The sequence below is a fragment of the Schistocerca serialis genome, chromosome 11, assembly GCF_023864345.2.
Source record: "Schistocerca serialis cubense isolate TAMUIC-IGC-003099 chromosome 11, iqSchSeri2.2, whole genome shotgun sequence".
Lineage (NCBI taxonomy): Eukaryota > Metazoa > Arthropoda > Insecta > Orthoptera > Acrididae > Schistocerca > Schistocerca serialis.
In genome coordinates, this window is record NC_064648.1 from 113614411 (window position 1) to 113631260 (window position 16850).

Sequence of the window (16850 nt, forward strand, 5' to 3'; positions counted from 1 at the left end):
AGGACCATTCGCAACCGTCTCCATGAAGCTGGGCTACGGTCCCGCACACCGTTAGGCCGTCTTCCGCTCACGCCCCAACATCGTGCAGCCCGCCTCCAGTGGTGTCGCGACAGGCGTGAATGGAGGGACGAATGGAGACGTGTCGTCTTCAGCGATGAGAGTCGCTTCTGCCTTGGTGCCAATGATGGTCGTATGCGTGTTTGGCGCCGTGCAGGTGAGCGCCACAATCAGGACTGCATACGACCGAGGCACACAGGGCCAACACCCGGCATCATGGTGTGGGGAGCGATCTCCTACACTGGCCGTACACCACTGGTGATCGTGGAGGGGACACTGAATAGTGCACGGTACATCCAAACCGTCATCGAACCCATCGTTCTACCATTCCTAGACCGGCAAGGGAACTTGCTGTTCCAACAGGACAATGCACGTCCGCATGTATCCCGTGCCACCCAACGTGCTCTAGAAGGTGTAAGTCAACTACCCTGGCCAGCAAGATCTCCGGATCTGTCCCCCATTGAGCATGTTTGGGACTGGATGAAGCGTCGTCTCACGCGGTCTGCACGTCCAGCACGAACGCTGGTCCAACTGAGGCGCCAGGTGGAAATGGCATGGCAAGCCGTTCCACAGGACTACATCCAGCATCTCTACGATCGTCTCCATGGGAGAATAGCAGCCTGCATTGCTGCGAAAGGTGGATATACACTGTACTAGTGCCGACATTGTGCATGCTCTGTTGCCTGTGTCTATGTGCCTGTGGTTCTGTCAGTGTGATCATGTGATGTATCTGACCCCAGGAATGTGTCAATAAAGTTTCCCCTTCCTGGGACAATGAATTCACGGTGTTCTTATTTCAATTTCCAGGAGTGTATGATCTTTTTTCGTTAATTTTACTTTTAGAATTACATATTAAAATATTTGCATATTTTCGTGAATCAACCTTGAATAGGTTGACTCTTACATAGAGGATAAGAGCAACGAGCCACTTTTTACAATGCTGTTTATTTATTTAAACAGTGTCGGTACCGGATTCGAACCGACAGGTTCATCTTCAGGCGGCTAGTCCACATTAGTTTACACTAGCTTTCGCCTATTCCTTTCCCAACTGATGAAATTTCCGTGGGGTGGTGGTGCCTATGAAACATGCAAAGTGCTTGCTATCTTGCAGCAGCGAAAACTGAATGATGCACTTTTTTATTTATACGTATGCACATAATCTCATGCACCACTCACACACTGAGAAGTTTCACCACATGGACGTATGTATTTAGATTATTTGCATACATACACTTAGCAAAGTGCGTCGTACAGTTTTCGCTGCTGTAAAATTGCAAGCACTCTGCACTAGAAGATAATGGCGCGCATGTTTCATCGACACCACCACCGCACGGAAATTTCATCAGTTGGGAAAACAAAAGGCGAAAGCTAATGTAAAATATATCTTAACGTGAACTAGCCGACTGAAGGTGAAGCTGTCTGTTCGAAACCGGTAAGGGCGCTATTTCAGTAAATGAGTAGCATTGTAAAAAGTGGCTGGTTGCTGTTATCTTCAATGTAAGAGTCAACCCGTATTTTGTATACAACCAAGGGATCAGACCGTCAATTTTCGACAAACTAGCACTATGGATTCAGTACTAACATTGGACATCGATCGTTGTGGAATATTTTTACGTGTTGCGGCTGATCATCCCCAACCTCTCCCCTGTGGGTGTTTGAAATCTGCACAGTTTTTTTTCTAAAAATAATGAGTCATGTATATAGAACATTTGCTTGCAGTTGCTAGAGATGTCCTGAGTTATCTTTCTATTTTATATCGTTTTCACCTGCACCTGTATGGGAAGTATGTGGTTCAAACCCCCATAGCATTTGTTACCAGATGGTAAGTGATATGCGTACCAAGTTTGTTAAAAATAGATCCATTTGTTTAGGAAATGTGGAACACTCTTAAATACACTACTGGCCATTAAAATTGCTACACCACGAAGATGACGTGCTACAGACGCGAAATTTAACCGACAGGAAGAGGATGCTGTGATATGCAAATGATTAGCTTTTCAGAGCATTCACACAAGGTTGGCGCCGGTGGCGACACCTACAACGTGCTCACATGAGGAAAGTTTCCAACCGAATTCTCATACAAATAACAGCAGTTGACCGGCGTTGCCTGGTGAAACGTTGTTGTAATGCCTCGTGTAAGGAGGAGAAATGCGCACCATCACTTTTCCGACTTTGATAAAGGTAGGATTGTAGCCTATCGCAATTGCAGTTTATCGTATCGCGACATTGCTGCTCGCGTTGGTCGAGATCCAATGACTGTATGCAGTATATGGAATCGGTGGGTTCAGGAGGGTAATACGGAACGCCGTGCTGGATCCCAACGGCCTCGTATCACTAGCAGTCGAGATGACAGGCATCTTATCCGCACGGCTGTAACGGATCGCGCAGCCACGTCTCGATCCCTGAGTCGACAGATAGGGACGATTGTAAGACAACAACTATCTGCACGAACAGTTCGACGACGTTTGCAGCAGCACGGACTATCAGCTCAGAGACCGTGGCTGCGGTTACTCTTGACGCTGCATCACAGACAGGAGCGCCTGCGATGGTGTACTAAACGATGAAGCTGCGTGCACGAATGGCAAAACGTCATTTTTTCGGATGAGTCCAGGTTCTGTTTATAGCATCATGATGGTCGCATCCGTGTTTGGCGACATCGCGGTGAACGCACATTGGAAGCGTGTATTCCTCATCGCTATACTGGCGTATCACCCGGCGTGATGGTATGGGGTGCCATCGGTTACGCGTCTCGGCCACATCTTGTTCGCATTGACGGAATTTTGAACAGTGGACGTTACGTTCCAGATGTTTTATGACCCGTGGCTCTACACCCTTCATTTGATCCCTGCGAAACCCTACATTTCAGCAGGATAATGCACGACCGCATGTTGCAGGTCCTGTACGGGGCTTTCTGGATACAGAAAATGTTCGACTGCTGTCCTGGCCAGCACATTCTCCACATCTCTCACCAACAGAAAACGCCTGGTCAATGGTGGCCGAGGAACTGGCTCGTCACAATACGACAGTCACTACTCTCGATGAACTGTGGTACCGTGTTGAAGCTGCATGTACACGCTGCTGTACACGCCATCCGAGCTCTGTTTGACTTAATGCTCAAGCGTATCAAGGACGTTATTACGACCAGAGGTTGTTCTTCTGGGTACTGATTTGTCAGGATCTATGCACCCAAATTGCGTGAATATGTAATCACATGTCAGTTCTAGTGTAATATACTTGTCCAATGGATACCCGTTTATCATCTGCATTTCTTCCTGGTGTAGCAATTTTAATGGCCAGTAGTGTATAATGATTTTCATACGCACAGGGTGTTGAAAGTATGTTGCATAGTTTGAGAGGTGGCAGAAAGGACTTGGGTTATTGTCTACGCTCACAAGACCAACACGAATGCGAGTAACCCAACGTGAAACTGTACAATCGTCATGTACAACGGCGGCCGAGTTTAGGTTCGTTCTGCGCATCTGACGTCACAAAACACAGTCAACCAATGAACGACGTTGTCACAGCTCGACTGCAGTGCAGAGCACGGACGAGTGTCTTCAGTTTTAGAAATGTTCAGCCATTAATAAAGTATTTGAACAAAAGCAATGTGTTGATAGCAGATTTTTTTTTATAGAAAGTTTGGAAAAAGCATTCTTTATACCAATTGCTTCATATTCTATTAATTAATTGAAGCAAACAAGCAATAAGCCTCCTAATTCAGGCAATAGCAAGGAAAGGTGTTTGTATCATTCTCACAAACCGCTTTTTCGCAATAAAGAACGGCGGTAATTGTTTATTTTCTGTTGTACTTCGACGAAACGTCAGTAATCCATAGTTATACCAACAGTGTTTGTCGGTATTTTGCGTGACATTTTAAAGTCCTCCGGCAGGCAAATTGAGTGGTGAGCTGTGTTAGTGTAATGGTTATAGTATAGCGCTGCCAAGCGAAAGTTTCTACGTTCGATCCTTGCTCAGTGCTTAATATTTTCTTTATTTAAAAACAGTATCGAAGTGTCTTACTTCATGAATTTTATTCGTTTGAATGTAATTTTTTGAAATTTCTAGTGGCAACTAAAATCGACCATATGGAAAGTATACGCTATGGACTTTTACCTCTGCAAACTCTTCAAAATTTCGTGCAGTGGTTTACTACATCTAATGCTGCACAACAACTGCGTTGAACTTCGAAACAAAATTAAGTCATTTATGGGGGGAAAGTATCAATCAAGAAGATGGGTAAAAATCAAATTTTTGGGCCAAATAGTTTTTGTGGAATATAATGATAAGTTTGTCAAAGCAGTCGGAACACCATGTGTCAGCACAGGCGAGCAGTGCAGTGATGACAAAATCGCGCACAGCGCAGAATGCGGGGAGCACGTCTCTGTAGCAGGAACGGGTTAATGCGGCCGTGGTGGCTTTACTTCGTAAACTGCGCGCTCCCCCCTAAACGTAAGTTTGCGAACTATGCTATACTATGGCGCTACTTCTCTTCGCGCCTGTGTCGTGTACAACTGGCAACGCAGCAATCTCCCGCGTCTGGGCGGGCATGCGTGAGCTGCCAAGATAGAAGAATTGAACTATAGGGTGCACTGTGAACTCACTACAAACTTCACTAGGGACTTCTGTCGGGTTTTGCCGCGTGATGTTTCGATCTTGATGTACGACCTCTCCTCTTCAACAATCACAGTACCAGAGACTCCTGCAGGGTCCGTTTCCACCTCTCGCCAATTTTGTGTTACAGTACACCGCGAAAAAAACGATAGCACGTGCTTCCGGCCGGCCGAAGTGGCCGTGCGGTTAAAGGCGCTGCAGTCTGGAACCGCAAGTCCGCTACGGTCGCAGGTTCGAATCCTGCCTCGGGCATGGATGTTTGTGATGTCCTTAGGTTAGTTAGGTTTAACTAGTTCTAAGTTCTAGGGGACTAATGACCTCAGCAGTTGAGTCCCATAGTGCTCAGAGCCATTTGCACGTGCTTCTTCCTTCAAACTCCCGGCTATATCTGACGTAATTTTCTCATTGTTGTTGCATCAAACAATCGACAGTAATACCAACTTGTGTATTATTTATGGAATGTCCCTCATATTTTAGAGCCGATGTTTACTGGACATTTTTTTCTTTTTTTTTGGTCCTAGTACATTTTTCGAAATACGGAATACTCTTCTTTTAAGGCCCTGTAAATATAGATGTAGATCACGCACCAGTAACGCATAAGAATACTTCGTTGACAGTTATCTACATCTACATATATGTGATTACTCTGCTATTCACAATAAAGTGCGTGGCAGAGGGTTCAATAAACCGCCTTCGAGCTGTCTCTCTACCGTTCCACTGTCGAACGGCGCGCGGCAAAAACAAACACTTAAATTTTTCTGTGCGAGCCCTGACTTCTCTTTTATCAAATGGTTCAAATGGCTCTGAGCACTATGGGACTCAACTGCTGAGGTCATTAGTCCCCTAGAACTTAGAACTAGTTAAACCTAAGGACAACACAAACATCCATGCCCGAGGCAGGATTCGAACCTGCGACCGTAGCGGTCTTGCGGTTCCAGACTGCAGCGCCTGTAACCGCACGGTCACTTCGGCCGGCTTCTCTTTTATCCTCATGACCATTTCTCCCTATGTAGGTGGGTGCCAACAGAATGTTTTCGCAATCCGAGGAGAAAACTGGTGATTAAAATTTGATGAGAAGATCCCGTCGCAACGGAAAAAGCCTTTGTTTTAATGATTGCCACTCCAGTTCACGTGTCATGTCTGTGACACTTAAAATGGTTCAAATGGCTCTGAGCACTATGGGACTTAACATCTGAGGTCATTAGTCTCCTGGAACTTAGAACTACTTAAACCTAACTAACCTAAGGACATCACACACATCCATGCCCGAGGCAGGATTCGAACCTGCGATCGTAGCGGTCGCGCGGTTCCAGACTGAAGCGCCTAGAACCGCTCGGCCACTCCGGCCGGCTGTCTGTGACACTATCTCCCCTGTTTCGCGGTAATACAAAACAGGCTGCCCTTCTGTGAACTTTTTCGATGTCATCCGTCAGTCCCACCTGATGCGGATCCCACACCGCACAGCAATGCTCCAGAATAGGGCGGACAAGCGTGGTGTAAGCAGTCTCTTTAGTAGACCTGTTGCACCATCTAAGTGTTCTGCCAATGAATGGCAGTCTTTGGTTTGCTCTACCCACAACATTATCTATCTTACTGTTCCAATTTAGCTTATTTGTAATTGTAATCCCTAAGTATTTCGACGAATTTACAGCCTTCAGGTTTTTGTGACTTACCGCGTACTCGAAATTTAGCGGATTTCTTTTAGTACTTGTGTGAATAACTTCACCCTTTTCTTTATTCAGGGTTAATTGCTACTTTTCGCACCATACAGATATCTTATCTAAATCATTTTGCAAGTCGTTTGGGCATCTGATGACTTTACAAGACGGTAAATGACAACATCATCTGGAAACAATCTAAAAAGGCTCCTCAGATTGTGTCCTACGTCGTTAATATAGAGAAGGAACAACAGAGGGCCTATAACACTTTCTTGGGGAACTCCGGATATTACTTCTGTTTTACTCGATGACTTTCCGCCTATTACTACGAACTGTGATCTTTCTGACAGGAAATCACGAATCCAGCCCCACAACTGAGGCGATATTCCATAGGCACGCAGTTTGGTTAGAAGACAAGACGCTTGTGAGGAGCTACAATTCTGAACAGATATGGTAGAAAATGTTATTTTTACAGCCCTACTCAACGCTGCTCTGTTGGCTAATAACGACGTTGTGGTTCCACAGGTGACCGCCAGGGCGGCGCTGTCGCTGCTGGGAGGCGACGGAGGCGGAGGCAGCGGCGGGGCGTCCATCGGAGGCGGCGCGGGGGCGGCGGCGGTGGGGGGCGGCGCGGGGGCGGCCAAGCTGTCGCTGCTGCCCGACACGGACCGCGAGTCCTACGAGAAGCTGCCGCGCAAGGTGAGGCGCGCCCTGCTAGCACTGTCCCTCCATACGCCTGCGCCACCTTTCCATTGCATTCAGTGAACTGTGTTCTTCAGTCTATTGTAGGACACCACTCGTGTTGAAACAGTTTCAGTACTTCATTATTTTGTTTTTGTCCTTATGTGCTTATATGATTGTTTTAATAAAGAAAAGAAAAAAAGAAAGAAAAAAGTTGGTAGAGCGCTTGCCCGCTAAAGGAAAAGGTCCCGAATTCGAGTCTCGGTCCTGCGCACAGTTTTAATCTGCCAGGACGTTTCATATCAGCGCACACTCCGCTGCAGAGTGAAAATCTTATTCTGGAAACATCCCCCAGCCTGTGGCTAAGGCATCTCTCCGATATCCTTCTTTCAGGAGTGCTAGTTCTGCAAGTTTCGCAGGAGAGCTTCTGTAAAGTTTGGAAGGTAGGAGACGAGGTACTGGCAGAAGTAAAGCTGTGAGGACCGGGCGTGAATCGTGCTTCGGTAACTCAGTTGGTAGAGCACTTGCCCGCGAAAGGCAAAGGTCCCGAGTTCGAGTCTCAGTCCGGCACACAGTTTTAATCAGCCAGGAAGTTTCATATCAGCGCACACTCCGCTGCAGTGAAAATCCCATTCTGGAAACATCCCCCAGCCTGTGGCTAAGCCATGTCACCGCAATATCCTTTCTTTCAGGAGTGCTAGTTCTGCAAGTTTCGCAGGAGAGCTTCTGTAAAGTTTGGAGGGTAGGAGACGAGGTACTGGCAGAAGTAAAGCTGTGAGGACCGGGCGTGAATCGTGCTTCGGTAACTCAGTTGGTAGAGCACTTGCCCGCGAAAGGCAAAGGTCCCGAGTTCGAGTCTCAGTCCGGCACACAGTTTTAATCTGCCAGGAAGTTTCATGTCAGCGCACACTCCGCTGCAGAGTGAAAATCTCATTCTGGAAACATCCCCCAGGTTGTGGCTAAGCCATGTCACCGCAATATCCTTTCTTTCAGGAGCGCTAGTTCTGCAAGGTTCGCAGGAGAGCTTCTGTAAAGTTTGGAAGGTAGGAGACGAGGTACTGGCAGAAGTAAAGCTGTGAGTACAGGGCGTGAGTCGTGCTTCGGTAGCTCAGTTGGTAGAGCGCTTGCCCGCGAAAGGCAAAGGTCCCGAGTTCGAGTCTCAGTCCGGCACACAGTTTTAATCTGCCAGGAAGTTTCATTTCAGCGCACACTCCGCTGCAGAGTGAAAATCTCATTCTGTCCACAGTACTGCTGTCTGTCGCTGTTAACGTACTGCTAGGACTGTCGGAAAACCCTAGACAGAAACAAGCTATACTGAGTCCGAACATAGTGACAAACAGTAAGTGGCCATGGCTGTTGTCAAAAGCAGGAGCCGCGGCGGGGTATCCGTGAGGTCTCGGGCGCCTTGCCACGGTTCGCGCGGCTTCCCCCGTCGGAGTTTCGAGTCCTCCCTCGCGCATGAGTGTGAGTGTTGTCGTTAGCATAAGTTAGTTTTAACATCTTCAACTTTCGTAGTCCTGTCTTCCTCAGTTGCGTGTAATATTACGGTATATTAATAATTTTTTACTTATGGACCGTCTGACAGCAACTGAATAAAACACAATTTTAGTGCCATACGCGTTTCGCCTTTATTTTCTGCAAGGCATCATCAGTGGCCTGGAATATGTACATATGTTAGCTATTTAATTTACATTTTTGTCACTATACCTATAGGTTATAAACAGTCCTGGTGGTTGGTATTTCCTATTAAGTAGTAACGTTTTGAACTGTACTTACAGGTTGCGTGGACAATTTCTTACATGTTACGCTCCTGTTGCATTTTTGGTGTTGTTCTTCTTCTTATGAATAACAATTTGCTGTTTTTTCCACAGCACTATGAACTGAACGCTTGTTTCAATGCAATGTTTCGGTTTCTGTTGCCGACTGTCGAATTTTTTAGCCAAAGATCGAATATTATTGCCGAACTTTCGAGTGTAATTATTGAAGTATATGTGATCTGCTCGTGTATGCATGTGTGTGTGTGTGTGTGTGTGTGTGTGTGTGTGTGTGTGTGTGTGTGTGTGTGTGTCCAGATGGTGTGGGGAAGAGTATTTTTGTTTTATGTTATCATTTCCTTTATTAAGTGTAGTAGGGAGCCTGTGCTGATGTGTGTTTGTTCATTTATCACATGTTTGTTTTCTGCTATGGCTTTCTGGATGTGGAAGTTTTCTTGCGTTTGTATAAGATTTTTGTCATGGTTGCTTATTCTCATTATTTTTATTTCTTGTTCCATGTTTGTAGGATGATGGTTATGGTGTTTTAAAGGCTCTGCAAATGTGGAATGGTTTGTTTCATACTTCCAACATCTGATAAGTTCTTTGTATCGTGTTCCAAAATTCCTGCATGTCATGCTTATGTATACTGCATCACAACTTTGACATTCAAGTTTATATATTCCTGATTGTTGGTATTTGTCCCTCTTGGTAGCTGGCTGGCTTAGGTGTGATTGAAGGCTTATAAGCTATTTTGAAGCCCTGTCTCTTTAGGATGTTTGCAACTCTGTGTGTTAGTTTATGTGTGTAGGTCATGGTGTACCATCTGGTTCTTTTCTGTGTGGTGTTGTCATTGTGTGTGTTTGAGTGTGTTTGTAAGTTTTCAGCTCGTAAGCTATTTTGTATTCTGGAAATGTTGTGTTTATTTTGGATTTGTGTTTTTATTTTTTGATTGAGCCTGTTGTAGTTAGATTAAGTAGTGTGTAAGCCTAGGGACCGATGACCTTAGCAGTTTGGTCCCCTAGGAACTTACCACAAATTTCCAAATTTTCAAAAGCAGGTACTGTCACTGAATGGGACGAAATGTTTCCAAACGACACACGCAGCGCATTTCGCATCACTGTACAGATATTTCCAGAGCAGTACAGCCACAAAGAAAAATGGCGGTGGGCAGTAAGCTCTGAAATGAAATGCAATTACTCAACACCCAAATCTGCAGATGTCAGACACTCAGATCGGTACCAACTCTGTGTGTCGATAGAGGATCAACCAAAGCTCCGATTTAGTTCGTGTTGTGTGCTGTGTCCAGTGGAACATATGTAAATGTTAATTAAAAGAAACCCCAAAACTACGCAGTATGTGGAAAGCATATATTTGAGCTATGGCTGTGCAGATCTCTGGTAGGTGAGTTCATAGCCGGCATGGCAGCTCAGCATGTTCGGTCACAGGGTTAGCAGTAGTAGTACGGTATTCTGCTTGGTTCAAATGGCTCTGAGCACTATGGGACTTGACATCTTTGGTCATCAGTCCACTAGAACTTAGAACTACTTAAACCTAACTAACCTAAGGACATCACACACATCCATGCACGAGGCAGGATTCTGACCTGCGATCGTAGCGGTCGCGCGGTTCCAGACTGTAGCGCCTAGAACCGCTCGGTCACTCAGTCCGGCCGGTATTCTGCCTTACGGCAGGTCTTGTCATGGGTTAAGCCTCTCCCACTTTTGTCTGTCCATAGCCAGTCTTTTCATTTCTGAATATGTGTCTCCTTTTGTATTCTCCAGCATTTGATATCTTCTTTTTCCTCTTCCGCTTTTTCCCTCCACCATTCCTACTATTCTATAAACAGTCCTCAGTGTCCACTCCAGTTCCGTTTTCTCTTTCTGATGACTTTCAGCATGTTTTTTTCTTCTCCAAGTCTTCTTAATACTTCTTCATTCCTTACTCGGTCTTTCCATTTCACTTTTTCCGTTCTTCTCCATATCCACATCTCTACTGCCTCCAATCTTCTTTCATCTTCCTTCCTCAACATCCAGGTCTCTGCACCATATAGTGCAACGCTCCAGATGTAACATTTGGCAAATATTTTCCTCAGATCTTTGTTTAGTGGTCCGCAAAGCAATTTCTGTTTCCTCTTGAATCCTTCTTTTGCCATTGCAATTCTTTTCCTAATTTCTGTTGAGCAATTCATATCATCCATTATTACACTTCCCAAGTAATTGAAGTTATTCACTCGCTCTATTTCCTCTCCCCCTATTTTCGTACGGCATTTTCTCACCTTTCCTCCAGTTACCATGCTTTTCGTTTTCTTCTTTTTAATCTTTTTTCCATGTTCTTCTAATTTTGTGTTTAGATCACCTAACATTTGTTCCATCTCTCTTGCACTCTCTGCCATCACAACCGTGTCGTCTGCAAATCTTATATACTCCACTCTCCGACCCCCTATACAAACTCCTCTCCTTGCATCAAAACTTTCACTGATAATTTCCTCCGGATATATATTGAACAGTGTTGGTGATAAACAACAACCTTGTCTTACACTTCTTTCCGGTTCTATTTCTTCACCCATCACACCTCCTACTCTTACTCTTGCTCTGTGGTTCAAATATAAATTTCTAATTAGCCGTCTATCCCTCCAGTCAACTGCACGTTTCCTTAGGATTTCCATCAGTTTGTCCCATCTGACACAATCAAAAGCCGTTTCAAGATCAATGAACACAACATACACCTTCCTTTTCTTCTCCATGTACCTCTACTCTAGCACTCTCAGTATCCCAATGGCATCTCTAGTTCCCAATCCTCGCCTGAAACCAAATTTCCTCAGCAAGACTTTGTCTGCGTGCCATATCAGGCTCACTGTTCTATGTTCCTCACACTTATTCCTGTTCTTTTTCTGTTCTATAGGTATTAAGATACTTTCTGCAAAGCCCTTTGGCGATTTTCCTGTCATGTATACTTGATTACACAATTCAATCAACTCCCTTTTCCCTTCTTTCTCAAATAACTTAAACAGCTCCGCAGGTGTCTCATCAATTAGCATTGCCTTTCCATTTTTCATCTCGTTCATAGATTCTTCAATCTCTCTAGTTAGTATTGCATTTCCTTTGTCATCATCTGCAACTTTATCTTCTTCTTCTTCTTTACTTGGCTGGCTGTCTGCAGCGTATAACCATTCTATATATTCTTCCCACTTCTCATTATTTCTTGGGGTTCAGTTACCATTTTACCGTCTGCTGCCGCTACTTCCTTTAGTCCATTGTTGTTTCTCTTTACCCTGAATGTCAGATCCATTGCTTCTTTGTACACCAAATCATATTTTCCTTCTTTCTCTAATTTCTGTATCGTGTCACACTTTTCTCTCAGTCATTTCTCCTTTGCTTTTTCTGTCTCCCTTCTTAATTCATTATTTAAGCTTCTGTAGTTGCGCTTCCCTTCTTCTGTGTTTTCAGTTTCCCATTTCCTGCGATCATCCATCTTGGTTATCATATCTGGTGTTACCCATTCTTTCTTTACTTTTTTGCTCTCCTTTACTCCAAGCGTTTCCTTAGCTGCCTTTTTTGGCCCAATTTCAAAACGATCCCATCTTCCTTCTGTGCATTCTGCTTCCTGTCCTTGCATCCTGATTTCACAATATGCATTCTCTAATTTTTCACAATTACCCTTGTCTTTCAGTTTCTCAAAGTTAATGTGCTCTCTCTTCTGTCCTTTCCAGGTTCTTTTCAATTTAACTAGAACTTCAGCTACTGCTAATATATGATCTGAATAAATACCTGGCCCTGGATAGCTTTTGACGCTCTTTAGGCAATTCCGGTAACTTTGTTGTATCATTATGTAATCATTTTGGTATCTTTTGTTGTCAAATCCAAGTATGCCGTCGTCTTTTGTGGTTATCAAATTGAGTATTTCGAAGTACCATAAAATTTTCATTGCAGTATTCCAACAGTCTTTGCCCTCTCTCATTTCTTTCTCCCAGTCCAAATTTCCCCAGAGCTTTTCCTTTTGGTCCTTGACCAACTACCGCATTCCAATCACCCTTTATAACAATACATGCATTTCTTTTCTCTCTGTCTGCTATGTTTTCTATCGTCTCATAACATTCTTCTACCTCTTCATCTGAATGATTTTCATTGCAGTATTCCAACAGTCTTTACCCTCTCTCATTTCTTTCTCCCAGTCCAAATTTCCCCAGAGCTTTTCCTTTTGGTCCTTGACCAACTACCGCATTCCAATCACCCTTTATAACAATATATGCATTTCTTTTCTCTCTGTCTGCTATGTTTTCTATCGTCTCATAACATTCTTCTACCTCTTCATCTGAATGATTACTTGTTGGCATATAGAGCTGGATGATAACTAACTGTTTCTTTTTCCCTTTCAGTCCCATCATCATAATTCTTCTACTAACATATTCAAAGATGATAACCTTGCCCTTCAGTCTTTTACCTATCTAAATTCCAACCCCATACATTCCATTTTTATCTTCACCTGAATAGTACAATCGGAAGTCGTCACTGTCTAGTTTTCCACAACCACCCCATCTCACCTCACACATTCCGAGTACATCCAACTTGTTTCTTGTCATTTCATGTTTGGCGTTTTCTGATTTCCCTTCCTGGAGAAGGGTTAAAATGTTCCAAGTCCCAATCCTCAATCAGTCTTCCTTTTTCTTCCCCTTCCTACCTTTTCCATTTGCCCTAATCTCTGGAGTCCTCGTTGTATTCCCCTCGCGGAGATCCGATTAGAGGGGAAGCTTTACCTCCGAAATATTGTACAGAGAGGTCCATCCCATGAACGTTTAGGGAAGTAATTCCTGTGGTGGTTTCCCGTTGCCTTCCATTGTCGTCCACATCCTGTCGCCTCGCTGACCCAGTTTCCCGCTGGGGTTGGTTGTCCAACCTTCCACTGTGTTGCTCAGCTTATAGGTACGATTGAGGAGAACTGAGGTGAAAGAGGCTGAGAGAACTCTCTTGTTGAGTTCTTGTATTCGCATCTCACCCCGATTTTTAGCAAGAGACGCAAGGTTGTAGCAGCGACTCCCTCAGGTCATCTCCCAAACCCTCTGTAATAATAGAAAAGAAACTGAGTAAAGGAATCAATGATCAACATTGAACGGGTGTCTCGTGTGACGTCCGCCCAAAGCAAACGCAACGAACAATACCGAAGAAAATGAATACACTTGAAAAAAATTAAAAAAAAGAATGGTAGAACGTGAGATCATCGTTCTAAAGTCCCGAGTTCGATACTCACCGTTGGCATTTTTTTTTTTTTTTTACACTTTACGCATGAAATTGTTAAATGGAAGAACATTTTTCTGACATGTAAAAGGACTTTTCGGTGTTTATAGCAATGTTCTTTTGACTGCGTGATTTCGCTTCGTTAATTGAACGTAGAAAACCTATAGAATATATTTGTATATCAGGGTGTTACAACAAGGTACGGCCAAACTTCCAGCAAACATTCCTCACACACAAAGAAAGAAAAGATGTTATGTGGACATGTGTCCGGAAACGCTTAATTTCCATGTTAGAGCTCATTTTAGTTTCGTCAGTATGTACTGTACTTCCTCGACTCACCGCCAGTTGGCCCAATTGAAGGAAGGTAATGTTGACTTCGGTGCTTGTGTTGACATGCGACTCATTGCTCTACAGTACTAGCATCAAGCACATCAGTACGTAGCATCAACAGGTTAGTGTTCATCACGAACGTGGTTTTGCAGTCAGTGCAATGTTTACAAATGCGGAGTTGGCAGATGCCCATTTGACGTACGGATTAGCACGGGGCAATAGCCGTGGCGCGGTACGTTTGTATCGAGACAGATTTCCAGAACGAAGGTGTCCCGACAGGAAGACGTTCGAAGCAATTGATCGGCGTCTTAGAGAGCACGGAGCATTCCAGCCTATGACTCGCGACTGGGAAAGACCTAGAACGACGAGGACACCTGCAATGGACGAGGCAATTCTTCGTGCAGTTGACGATAACCCTAATGTCAGCGTCAGAGAAGTTGCTGCTGTACAAGGTAACGTTGACCACGTCACTGTGTGGAGAGTGCTACGGGAGAACCAGTTGTTTCCGTACCGTGTACAGCGTGTGCAGGCACTATCAGCAGCTGATTGGCCTCCACGGGTACACTTCTGCGAATGGTTCATCCAACAATATGTCAATCGTCATTTCAGTGCAAATGTTCTCTTTACGGATGTGGCTTCATTCCAACGTGATCAAATTGTAAATTTTCACAATCAACATGTGTGGGCTGACAAGAATCCGCACGCAATTGTGCAATCACGTCATCGACACAGATTTTCTGTGAACGTTTGGGCAGGCATTGTTGTCTTGATTGGGCCCCATGTTCTTCCACCTACGCTCCATGGAGCACGTTATCACGATTTCATACGGGATACTCTACCTGTGCTGCTAGAACATGTGCCTTTACAAGTACGACACAACATGTGGTTCATGCTCGATGGAGCTCCTGCACATTTCAGTCGAAGTGTTCGTACGCTTCTCAACAACAGATTCGGTGACTGATGGATTGGTAGAGGCGGACCAATTCCGTGGCCTCCACGCTCTCCTGACCTCAACCCTCTTGACTTTCATTTATGGGGGCATTTGAAAGCTCTTGTCTACGCAAGCCCGGTACCAAATGTAGAGACTTTTCGTGCTCGTATTGTGGACGGCTGTGATACAATACGCCATTCTCCAGGGCTGCATCAGCGCATCAGGGATTCCATGCGACGGAGGGTGGATGCATTTATCCTCGCTAACGGAGAACATTTTGAACATTTCCTGTAACAAAGTGTTTGGAGTTACGCTGGTACGTTCTGTTGCTGTGTGTTTCCATTCCATGATTAATGTGATTTGAAGAGAAGTAATAAAATGGGCTCTAACGTGGAAAGTAAGCGTTTCCGGACACATGTCCACGTAACATATTTTCTTTCTTTGTGTGTGAGGAATGTTTCCTGAAAGTTTGGCCGTACCTTTTTGTAACACCCTGTTTATGTGCCGTGTTGTGTACACAGATGTATTGCTACTTTCAAATAACTAAGCGAAAGCACACTGCTAGAAGAACATTGGTGCAAACTCCGAAAAGCCCTTTTACATGTCAGAAAAAGGTTCTCCCATGTAACAATTTCACGCGTAAACCGCTAACAGAATCGCCGTCAGTTAGTTTTGAACTCAGGACCTATAGTATGACGATGTGACGCTCTACAAACTTTAAAATCACTTTGTTCGTTGTATTCATTCGGGCCGGACGTCTTTTTTTTTTTTTTTACAGAGGGTAGCTAACCCTCTTATTGAACACGCTGAGCTACCGTGGCGGCTACTCGCCTACCTACGATCTTCCTATTCACAGCTCACAGTTACGCTTCCCTATACTCAGCAGTTCTGGTGTTCCTTTTAATTACTGTTTACGCATCTTCTAGTGGACGACAGCACCCAGCACGAACTAAACGCCGGCCGGAGTGGCCGTGCGGTTCTAGGCGCTACAGTCTGGAGCCGAGCGACCGCTACCGACGCAGGTTCGAATCCTGCCTCGGGCATGGATGTGTGTGATGTCCTTAGGTTAGTTAGGTTTAAGTAGTTCTACGTTCTAGGGGACTGATGACCTCAGCAGTTAAGTCCCATAGTGCTCAGACCCATTTGAACCATTTTTGATAGCGACCCAGATGGGTTCCATAGGATTTACATCAGGTGCATTTTTTTGCACAAGAGTCAAGGAAGTGCGATACAAATTCAGGTTCGATTTCTGCCCAGTATTAACTGAGTGAGAGGCCAATGTCAAAATACCCAGACTCGTAAACAGGGATCGACAAGATGTTCGCGAACTTACACTACTTATTGCCCGAAGCACCTGTTTCTGAGCCAAAAATATACTTTCCATACGACATAAGCGAATGAAAATAAGCAAAGTTGACTAATTTTCGTGTCGAACGATCACTTACTTCACATACCGTTCCAATAATAAAAATGGGAAAATTAAGTCTTTGAATAAGATCCTGAACGTGGGCTTTCCATGACAGTTTACTATCTACCTTAACAACTAGAAATTTGAACTGTTCAGTTTCACTAATCATATGTCCATTCTGTGAAATTA

The 16850-nt window shown here is 44.5% G+C and overlaps 1 protein-coding gene across 1 annotated transcript in view; it reads left to right on the forward strand.

Annotated features, from left to right (window-relative positions):
• LOC126426710 (alpha-mannosidase 2) overlaps positions 1-16850 on the forward strand; it is an 813563-nt gene that overhangs the window by 627159 nt on the left and 169554 nt on the right. The window contains exon 9 of the mRNA XM_050088631.1: positions 6852-7025. Within this exon, the coding sequence (XP_049944588.1) occupies positions 6852-7025 (174 nt within the window). The remainder of the gene's footprint in view (positions 1-6851; positions 7026-16850) is intronic.